Consider the following 12030-nt stretch of genomic DNA (forward strand, 5'->3'; position numbering starts at 1 on the left):
TTGTATTACTTATATAACAGGAGTCATTGTAAATGGATAAAAAACAGCAAACAAACTAAAGACATATCTTTATACACACTGTTAGTGTATCTGTTGAAAATTCAAGTGTTTTAATTGAATATTTAAAAGATATTTTCTTTAGGGATTCTGGTTTCAGCGGAACGTCGGCAGACATTTGTATTCAGAGCGTATATCTCAAGAACTATATGGTATATAAAGTAATTTCATTACGATTGCAGTGATTATGTTCGATATATATACGTTTCGTAAAAGTGCATATACGATTTATATGGGAAATCCTACTTCAATATTTTTCTTATACATGAGTCAGCGAGTATATGGCTTAAGGCGTTAAACCGCGAAAATAAAGCCTCAAACTTGAACGTTTCACGTCGAGATGAAGAAAATTAAACAAAGGACACTGGAAAAATATCTCTCCAGTATTTTTCCAGTTGGTTGATTTTAATACCTCAAAATTATATAAAAAAAATTGTCTTCCAAGATGACTGAAGAGGACAGTTTGCACAAGTGATAAATCTTTTCTTCTTGAGAAAATAAAATAATATGTATGATGAATATTTCGATGCTGATCAATACTCTGTTCCTAAGTCACACATCTAACTAAATGGCATTGTCCACTCAGCTTCAACCACAGTTCGACCAAACTAGGCCCTTCTTAAAAATACATAATGTTTAAGTATTTCACTCAGAAGGGCAATGATTTGACAATTATGTTTTCCTTTAGTGTTTATCTCAATATCAATGAATTACTCATCCACAGGGTTGCATTTTTTAATAATTGTTTTATCTATCGGAACATACATATTATTTTCAAACTTCGTGTTACGTTCATGCTTCAGTATTTCTAGAAAAAGAAAATAAACTACTTAAACAAAATCAAACAGCAAAAATGAAGAAAGAAGAAAACTATGGGCAAGTAGCCAACCAGAACCAGAACATTACGCATGTTTCCTTAAAATATTAATTTTATCATTAATATTTAGAGAGAAGTAACTAACTGATAAAGTTGCTGTCATAATTATTGGAGAGCTCGTTAAATATATAATTTTTATAAAACATTGATAAGGCTATCTTACCGCATTTCTTTTCCTATTGGGCACAAATACCATTATCATTCTAGGCCTAGTAGACTAGATTACAGAGGTAGATCGCATTATATTTATAAGATGTTTGAGCTTTATCATGTTCTTACAGTTCATGTCGTCACGTTTGCTGTTCTATCTGTTGACCGTACATGCTGATAATTGCCACACAGCATATTTTCTATTACAAAAAACAAACAAACTGGAATATTCAAAGCGCATCTCTTCTTCATGTAGGCTTTCCATAATCCATCCGGGAAACAAGGACGATGGTTTCCCAGTGACCGTTTTAACCCAACAATCACACAGAAATTCATAGGCGCTGCACCCGACGAATAAATGAGTACATCTTCATATAGAATAGCATGAGTACCCATTTTATTCTGCAGCTGCTTGAAGTGTGTTGCAGTTAAACTAATACGTCGTGGAAGAAATTTGTGTACACATAACTTGTTTTTATTCAGACAAAGATCCTTCTTGACAACATTGCACACTGTTGCCTAAAGCGCATGGACGGCTTCTGTCAATGACCTTGCTGCGCATGAATTCTTGCTTGTTACAGTACCACATGTTGCTACCCGTCCTTTGCTGGATGCTTCTGGTAACACAGCTCAATCCTTTGTTTTCCAATGTAACTACATTTAAGGATATCCCAGTCTTCAAAATTCTAAATTCCTGATCTGAACAAATCTTTATTATCCGAGTGTATAGATACTGTGTGTCAAACAGAGTTGTTATATGACATTTTGGCGACATCACACAATCTACAAAACGGCAAACAAGTTAAACTTTAGTTCCACCGCGACTTTATATTGGATGTGGTAGTCACGTTACCTGTTTATTTACATGTTTAAAATAGTTTGAACATAATGTACTCAACTTTGTTAATAATAGCAGGCCGATAATCCTTCAAATACGTTTTAAGTTCACATTCATGATTATTTTGATTTGCTTTCTTGTGATTTCCAAACACAAATGAATTACACCAATAGAAACGATTCTCACACATTTTAGTAAGTGGTATCTTTATTTTTAGAGCATAAACAATAGCTTACAAGCTCAATATTAGTATAATTACCATGAAAAGGTTATATATTATATCTTGTGTACTAAACTCATTACACCATTCCTGAAGAAGGAATGTGAGAAAAACAGCAAAAGGGAATATTTTAAAAACAAGCTCATTTCCATAATGTAAAAAACAAAGAAACAAACGTGGCATTCCCCATGATAAGATCTTGAAAAGCAGCCATTAATCTATGCATAATAACAAATTAAGAATTTCAGTAAACTAAAAATGATATCCACTTGTTGAAGGCATATTTCAGCTTTAAGAACAACTGTGTGAAATAAGTGAGATGGTGTGAATCAAGCAGTGTGTGAAATATGACAATGAGTGAACATGGCGCAGTTATTATTAATGCTCATCGAATCACTCCTTTTCACTTTCAATATTTAAGAAATGATATGCTATATACACTTAACACAGCGTTCAAGTACGTTATAATCTTACTCACATTAAAACCAGCACAGATGTTGAAAGACGTTCATGTAGATACGCAGTGAACACGCACAAGATATTAGCGAATGGAAGCTAAGCCTGTTTTATGTCTGGTTTTGTATATTGTGTTTCTAAGGTACATTCATATTGGATCAAACACGCTTTGCGAACTTTCTATCGTTAATATTTAATGCCATACTACAAGCCTAATAAATATGTACGATGTGTAATCGCACAAAAACTGTCCACATTTGAAATAAAATTCTTTATCTGGCTATTATTACAGAGTTATCGACATTATATGCTTTGTATATACAGAAATTTAAGTTAAGATTATTTTATGTATCCATTCTGTTCCAATCGATTCATAATATAACCATACCAAGGTTTCGATGTAGTAAAATAAAGACACGAAATCGATTCCGTTTTATAACAAAGCTCAAAATACTCTTACATTCGCTTGTGAACTTGAACGTTTAGAATAAATTACAGAGTATGTAGAGATAAACGGTTACTGGAAATAGATTTAGATCATAAAAGTTTCAACACAATGTTTACTTACCAAGCATAGTAGTTGTAACTTTCACTGTCATTAACTAACATAGTGCCATATGCTTGGAGTAGGTGAAATCATGTTAGTTCCAACTGTTACTGTCATTAGCTAACATAGTGCCATGTGTCTGGAGTATGTGAAATTGTTAGTTCTAACTGTTGCTGTCATTAACTAATACAGTGCCATGTGTCTGGAGTATGTGAAATTGTTAGTTCTAACTGTTGCTGTCATTAACTAATACAGTGCCACGTGTCTGGAGTAGGTGAAATCATGTTAGTTCTAACTGTTACTGTCATTAAATAATACAGTGTCATATGTACAATGTAGTTGAAATTATGTCACTTGTAATTGTTAATGTCATTTGCTAACACAGTGTCACGTATCTAACGTAGATGAAATCACGTCGTGATTTTTACTGTCAATTGCTAAAATAGTGTTATGTGTCTAAAAGTAGCTGAAATTGCGTTAACACTGATTGTTAATATCATTAAATAACACAGTGTCATGTGTCTAACGTAAATGAAATCACAATACTTCTAATTGTTACTGCCATTAACTAATACAGTGTCATATGACTAACATAGCTGAGATTCTGTTGAAATGAATAATTAATTCAAAAATACAATAATAGCAACTTTTAGAGCAGATATATCCTGAATTTTAATTTTAATTAGAACATTATAATAACTAAAATCAAAATTTGCATACTGCAAAAGTTCCTATTACCGTATTTTTAAGTTGTGTTTATTTTTAATCTTCACTAAAATGTGATGTATTAAATTTAGAAGTAACTCTTTATCTGGCTTACCTTTATTCGGTAACAGAATACTGAGTATCTTAAAGTAGGTGTTTCTAAAATTAGGCCTACTTCAAATGTATGACGATGTCATATATTTAATTGATGTTTCACTGAAGGTTAGCCTTATTTTTTACTGTTATCTATGACTACACTTTTGTGATTTTACTGTAAGTACCTTTGCTTACTCGTAATATTCGAACCATTGAATATTGCACTGTATGAATTCCAAGTTTTTAGCTCATCCTTTTTGGGTTTTTTTTTAATATAAAGTAATATCAAAGTGAAAATAAACATTATTTTGAAAACTAATTATGTAATGGATATGTTCTTATAATTACCAATAACTGAGATCTCAGTCTTAATACGACTCGTAAATATTATGTTAAGTATAAAGAAAAACATTAATTGGGCAATCTACAATAGAAAAGACGCTAACGTTAATAAAATCCTATTCCGTGGGAAAGACTGATTCTCTTGATTTGGTACTGTTTGATTTCAATACTTATGCTGACACCATTGTCCACAACTCAAATTTTCGAACTCCAAGTGTCAGGAAGCCAAGAAACAAAAATTTTATATTACTTTGACAATATTTCTGAAATAATTATAAATTAAAAACTCCCTACCTTTTGCTGACATCTATTTCTACATTTCTTTTTGACAAATGTACATCATCAGACGAAAAGCCTCCATTTTAGAAAGATGAAATACTTGTATGTACATTATAAATTTAGTACCCTTACCAGGAGTTATTAGCATGATTTAAGCTTGTCAAACGTTTCCCGCCAGTTAAGCCATAGAAAACACTGATACAAACATCGTATTTTCATTTGTAATTTCAGGAAATCATTAATTTATGTTAATGAATTCTCACAATCCTTCTCCATTCTACTAAGTGCTCGAGAAAAATGTCTACCCTGCTACGTTGTTAAAAAAAAAAAGACAAATGTTCTATATTCTACTTTCTTTACATGAAAACAAACAGTTCTGGATTTCTCTCTCTCTCTGGTTTATCAATGACAAAAGATAGGTCATGACCCGCTTTATCTTTGTCACTTATAATAAAACAGAAAAGTTTAAATAAATAAATAAATAAATATTCAAGTATATGATAAATACACAAACAAGAAAAAACTTATATCACAAATATTATATTTTCAGATTTTGACTTAAATATAAATTTAATAAATAAAATCATAATACTAATGATATGGAATGATCATGTCATAAACGTCTATCATCTCTGAAGGTACTAAGCTGCCTCGGTTTGTACACAAATCACGAAAAGAACAGGAATAACAACAACAAAAAAGTACCTGCATTATATAACTTCTTCTGCCCTCTTCGTGTTTATGTAGTGATGAACAACCCATTACGCTAGAACAGTTGTATTTACAAACCAATGGAGTAATACATTAGTTGTATTTTCTACTGTTCTGGCCCACTGAATCTTACAGGTTAATAAATGGCGGTTTATGATATGATATGATAAGTGTCGTAAATACAATAGGACACTCCGTAAAATCTGGAAATCCAGGAAAAAGTCGATAATTCGAAAGCTCGGATTTCAAAATACTTCCTTCAATCTCAAAAAATCATCACATTGTTGTCAACTACTAGAGGTCGCAAAATTCATAAAATTCTCAAAGTTATGTATATAAATTAAATAATTACATATTAAAGCAAGAAATCTCTAATCTACTTCTAAATCATTTATGTCCTAGCTTCCTAAATATAGTAGCCTGGTACCTATCTATTTTTTTTTGTAATTCTTTTATTTATATATATAATTTATATCTGAGCCCTAACGGTAAGGCCCTCTGTCTTTATAAGAAAAAAATGCGAGTCCACTTCACGGACTGTGACATCACTGATGAAAGGAGATGGTTGAAGAAGATCACGTGATTCCAGTCCAGTACCGGAGTCTTATCTTCTCATACTTGGCAACTAAAAAAAAAAAAAAAATTAAAGAGATTAAAGCGTTAATTATATTTCAGACTAATATCGTTCAGACTAATAACGTGGCATAAATGTATTAAGTGAATAAACCTCTGAGTTGTTTTCACTGGTTTTTTTCTCATTCTTTAAACATTGAAACTCACCTGTTGAAGAATCCAGTACTAGGTCCGAAAGCTTGTGAAATAAAAAAGAACTGAAAAAACTTTAAGAAATCCCATTGATTTAATTATTAAAACAAAAGTTTAGTAAACTTTTCTGATGTCAGTTTTAGGATGAATAATGTTAGTTTTTATTTTCTACTAGCATGAACACTGTCTTTACTGAGTAATAAGCAAGGCTGGTGTTTTCAGAGAGGGTTTATGTAAGTTCCTATTTTTATCTGAACATGAACATACCTATAAACACCATATGTCATGACATTATAAACGATATATATATCTGCATTCCAAATGACAATGCTGTAATAAACGTAACACTTGGAGCTGTTATAGTATAGTTATTGCCAAGTTGTATCAATTTTAATGAATCATCTACGTTTTCGTGTATGTTTTATTTAAGTTTCGTTACGTGTTATTGATATTTTTAGCACACACTCTTAACAGATTCAAGTAAATTAAATTTCATATTGATGTAGTTAAGTATGGATCTCTTCACCGTCGACAAAGTATAATTCAAACTAAATGTCAAAACACGCATACAAACCTTATGATAGCAATTTATGTACAGAATCACACTATGTACCTCCTAATAAAGTTTTAATTATAGGATGAATACATATGTTTACTAATGTATGTGAATTCAGGCCTTATAACAATTTATAAGTATACTTATTCGTATGTATGATTCATTAATTTGTATATGTTTCTAAGTGTTTTCGCTTTGATATTTTTGGAAGACTGCTGAAAACAGCTACACGTATAAACCTAATTGTGTTTTGAATCCAAGAGTAAAAGAGCAGCATCTTCACACGCTAATGGAAAGGAGATGAAATTGCTCATGGATTAGACAATAATTTGTGCTGGAAACATTTGCAATTTGTCATTCAAAACGTTAATTTAAATACATGATTACTTTGTTACTGTACTATACCTGCTATAAAGTAAAATAACACAAACATCCGTCTCTTTTAGAAGATGGTAAATAAGAAAATACATTACCGGATTTGTTATTTGTTTTCTTTATTAATTACGTACATCAAAATGGTAACGTGATTTCCTTGGCTGGTAGTGGTAATATCAAACAACGAGCCAGAAGAGGATAAATTGTTTGATGTTACCCAAAATAACATTTTCTTGGTTGTTTTTTTCTCAAAGTAATATATTTAACTTCTACAGACGATGGATGCGTTTGTAATGCTTAGATCTGGTATATTCAATAACAGGTTTATTGTGTTACTTAGTTATAAGTTAAATTTACAAAAAATAGGACTGCTCTTTCTCATGAAAAGGAATTATATGTAAAAATGGTTAAATAACAAGTTTATTTTTCATTTACAATTTATTTATATAAATTTGATTTCAATTCTAAGCGTTACATGTAGTGTAACTATATCAGTAAATCTCCATTCTTATTGGTCATAAGAACAATAATATGGTGTAATTTGGCATCTTGGCAAGCGTAATGATACAGTATAGGATAAAAGTGTCCTTTATTGGAACCAAAAGGTTCCCCGTAGTACTTGTAGGTTGTAACTGGATACTTTTTGAAGGAATCCTCTCCACGTTTTGTTGCACAAAGATTGAATACGATATATTACACCAATATGGAATCTTACAGTCGTTACGACGGATCATGCGTACAATATGGAATCTTACAGTCGTTACGACGGATCATGCGTATTTTCCAGTACAAAAGTCTCCATCGCAAAACTCTCATGTTCTTCCTCCATGTATGGTTTTCACAGCTCTGTTTCAATAGTTCGATAGCACAAAAATAAATCCACAGACAATTTTCTATGTCTTCGTATGGAACAGAATGAGCACGTGTTTCATTCTTCAGGTGATTAAGGTACGGACGGTTGAATGGATGTTTTGTAGAAGTAGCTTATATTTACTTTTCCAAACGGATATTTGTATTACATTGTGTACTGCTGTCTGTTGCACTTTTACTACTTACCTTTGTATTCGTGGGTTTTTACTTGTTACAAGACGTCACAATTAGCTCTCCATGACTGGGGTACGACTTGTAAGTCATAAAGTACAAGGAATACCCCCATCTTCTAAATCCACTATCTAAACACACCTTGATGATTTTAGTGTATGAATATTTGGGCCGAAAAGATCTATTACACATCCTCTTCAAATACGACTACTGTCAGTGACATTTTACTACCTACACCAGCCAAACGTTGTCAGTGACATTTTACTACCTACCAGTCAAACGAAGTCAAAATGTAATCCTAAAATAAAAAAATTCAGTACGATTTTCTGATTTGTATATAAAAATTGCTGTAATATAATACACACACACACACACACTGTATTTGTTTAAGATTTGAAAGTTATAAGACAAGAAGACAACATATTTTGTTTTGGATAGCGCTGGTCATAGTGAGACAAAAGCCTCAAAAAATAAGATGATTAGCCAGCTAACCAGCTATATATTACCGTGACGTTCAGGGAAATTTTAGTGCCAAATTTTTATCTAAGAAATTAAATATCTGTGGTTGTAAAACAAAATAAAACATTTTGTTGTTGTTTGAAAAAGCGAAAGACTCCAAGCAGTTGCTTGTATGACCTGGGTATGGAGCTCAGAATACATATATGACCACGAATTGCAATGTATATATATATGAATGGATAACAGGATAATACATTTGAAACGCAATTGTTTTCTTGAGTATCTATTATTACTCATAAGTATCATAAGGAACAGAAATATTAGTTCTACCAGAACATCACGGACGTTTCCTGACTTCTTGTTTGTTAACAACTATAAGATAAAACAAGTGACTTATGATATTCGAAATGCTAAAAGCATGTGATTTTTGCACATTATTATATGAAACCTGGAAATTGTTGATATGTTAAAAGTAAATTGTAAAAATTTTTTTATCTTTTTATGTTCGAATTAACGAGCTTACCTTGAATTTTCATGAAATAAGACTTGGCCTTACAATTAGTATGGCCTATTGGTGTCTTTCGGGCGTTTCAGCTGAACCTTGAGGCGTTTCATTCCAATCTGGAATCCGTTCATGGCCTGGATGGCGGTCTGGGCGCTTGTAGGATTATCGAAACTCACAAAGCCTGTAAGATAATTATTTGTATAGTGTTTTCACTTGGAACTTAGAAACATTAGGTTAAGGGGTTTTAATAGAACAGTAAAGCAAAAAATTAATAAATAGGAAATAAGATTTATTGAAATATATTCTATCTGTATAATTCTGGCATTCGAAATATTAGAAACAAATACAAAAGCATTAGCATCATAAGGCAAGGCTAGGTAATTAAGAAAGAATACAGATAAAAAAACACATTAAAAACTTTCCTAATCTTTTGATATTACTATTTTGTATTTATCGAAAAGCTACTAAGACGCCCCCCAGTGGCACAGCAGTATGTCTGCGGACTCACACCACTAGAAACCTGGTTTCGATACCTGTGGTGGTTACAGCACTAGTAGCAAATTGGGTAGCTTTGTGCTTAATTTAAAAACAAACAAATCAGCTCCGAAGACTATTTGCGCCGTCCCTAATTTTGAAATGCTTAATAAAGGGAAAGCAGCCAGTCAGTAACACTCTATCACTAATGATCCACATTAAGTGATTGAATATCACTCTTATAATGCACCCCCAGCTTAAAGTGTTAAAATACTGGGAATATTTTACGACGTTGCATGAATTGGAACGCGATTTGCCAGGTCTCAAATTCAGAGCACTAATATATGGCGAGCCTGTACCCCTCAGATATCAATTAGACTACAGCGCCACATGAACATACATACGATATGCCCAAAGTTTAGTACATGGTCCATATACATCCTCGGAAATTAGTTAGGTTAAAGCATCGATTGAATATACATATAATATATGAGCTACGTTCTTTTGTTACAGTTAAAGTTGAATATCTAGAGGAACGTCGAGCTTTTTTGAAAAGTGTCCAAACAAACTTACATTGATAAGCATGACGAAACAAATTCCACTTTAGATAGTACATGTTTTATTTCAGAGTAAACTTACCAAAACACTTGCTTTGATTGGTGGCACGATCGATGAAAACTTTAGCACTGATGACATTTCCAAAGGGTAAGAACATTTGCATGAGTTCAGCATCGCCAAATTCTTGTGGTAAATGGTAGATGAAGAGATTGCAACCTTCTGGACCTAAGAAGGGAAAGAACAAATACATAATGTTGTTAGGCAGCATAGATTATCGAATCTAAAACGCAATCATTACAAAGAAAAACCGACATCAATTCACATGTTCCCTTAAGCACAGTAAAAACGAACAAAATTTGAACAACTAAATACTTGACAGTACAGATATGCCTACAGACAATGTTAAAAACTCAAAAATAATACAATTTAATGTTATTGTGAACTTAAAGTCATTTCAAACGTCTGTAAGTACAATCAGGTACAGAAGAGGTTTTTCAGGTTAATACTTAACATATATAATGCGGTTTATTTGAACCACGAAATTTCAAACAGTTTCGAGTGCTCTTAGTAGAGTGAATACCGAACTCAACTGACAAAGGATTCTTTGAGAAAAAGGAATAAATCCACAACTGTAGACAGAAGAATAAGTATAACAATATCGTTTTGAATGAAAGGTTCATAACAATGTCCAATGTAAAAAAAAAAACAACAACAATAGTACAAAGCATTGCGAATTTGAGGATTGTCATTATCTTTCATACAAAGCAAGCTACCTATGTAGATAAAAGCTAAAAAAAATGGTCATCAATAATGTAATTAACATAAGTAACCCGACTGAAGTTTTAAAGTCTTGTAAAATGTAAGTTCATCAAACAAAACCTTATAATAATTTGAATGCATTGATTGATCGGTTAGGTACCCATGCTATTAGCGACAGTGTACCAAGTTAACAATTTAAATAATCCTCGGCTCAGCATGGCTAGGTGGATTCAGACGTTGGACTCGTAATCCGAGGGTTGCGGGTTCGAATCCCGGTCGCACCAAACATGCTCCCACTTTCAGCGGGCGTTATAATGTGACGGTCAATCCCACTATTCGTTGGTAAAAGAGTAGCCCAAGAGTTAACGGTGGGTGGTGATGACTAGCTTCCTTCCCTGTAGGCTTAAACTACTAAATTATGGACGGCTAGCGCAGATAGCCCTTGTATATCTTTGCGCAAAATTCGAAAACAAACAAACATCCACTTAAATTAAAAGTACGTTTGTTTGACTGTCCAAGGATAAGCTAACCTGTTTTTATTCAGTTTCTCATTTATGAAATATCTTACAATCAGAACTGATATATTAAGATATTCTGTTAATAAATATGCTGAACCGTTGTTTCTCTGCAACAAAATTTCTTTGGAAAGAGAGAAAAAATATCTACTACATAATACAGGATATTCGCATGTATTTTCGTTTATCTTCTATTGTATGTAAGATATTTCTAGAGCTGAAGAATTATGCATTACATATAGCCTTAAATAAACTTTCAAAATGGCGATATTTCGCTAAAGACATCTGACATGGAATTATGACAGAATAAAATTAGATAATTTTCTTAACCCTTTTTCCAGAAGGTTTGTTTTTGTAAAGTTTATTATAGAAATAGAGAACAATGGACAGCTTTCATTTTTGGATGTATCAGAGAAAATGGCCAAAACCTTATTATTCAAACGTAAGGAAAGCTGACATATAGTGGCTAGTATCTTTGTTTTTCTTCAGGCCACTCTCTAGCTGTTAAAAAAAGTACCGTTATCTACTTAAACCCAAGAATAAAATTTATTACCCTCAGTTCGTTGACGTTGACTGAACATTTTACACAAACCGTTTAAAGAAAATGAAAACCCATCAAAACAGATTGAAACATCATTTCAAGCCTTCACCAAAAACTTCTTTAACCACAATATTCACACTAGATGTTTCCTACAGAAAACAGTTTCTAAAACCAACCAAACTGCAGAAGAATCATGATTACGGT

At 32.3% G+C, this 12030-nt stretch overlaps 1 protein-coding gene across 2 annotated transcripts in view; it reads right to left on the minus strand.

Moving 5' to 3' along the window:
- Positions 1-2111: 2111 nt before the first annotated feature.
- The window catches only part of LOC143225101 (CUGBP Elav-like family member 4), a 633828-nt gene continuing 623909 nt past the window's right edge, over positions 2112-12030 (minus strand). For both annotated transcript variants that reach the window (XM_076453884.1, XM_076453885.1), the window contains 3 exons: positions 10093-10236; positions 8998-9160; positions 2112-5903 (listed from right to left, as the gene is read on the minus strand). In XM_076453884.1, the coding sequence (XP_076309999.1) occupies positions 9033-9160; positions 10093-10236 (272 nt within the window). In that variant the 3' untranslated portion in view covers positions 2112-5903; positions 8998-9032. The remainder of the gene's footprint in view (positions 5904-8997; positions 9161-10092; positions 10237-12030) is intronic.

This window comes from Tachypleus tridentatus, chromosome 9 (genome assembly GCF_004210375.1).
Source record: "Tachypleus tridentatus isolate NWPU-2018 chromosome 9, ASM421037v1, whole genome shotgun sequence".
Lineage (NCBI taxonomy): Eukaryota > Metazoa > Arthropoda > Merostomata > Xiphosura > Limulidae > Tachypleus > Tachypleus tridentatus.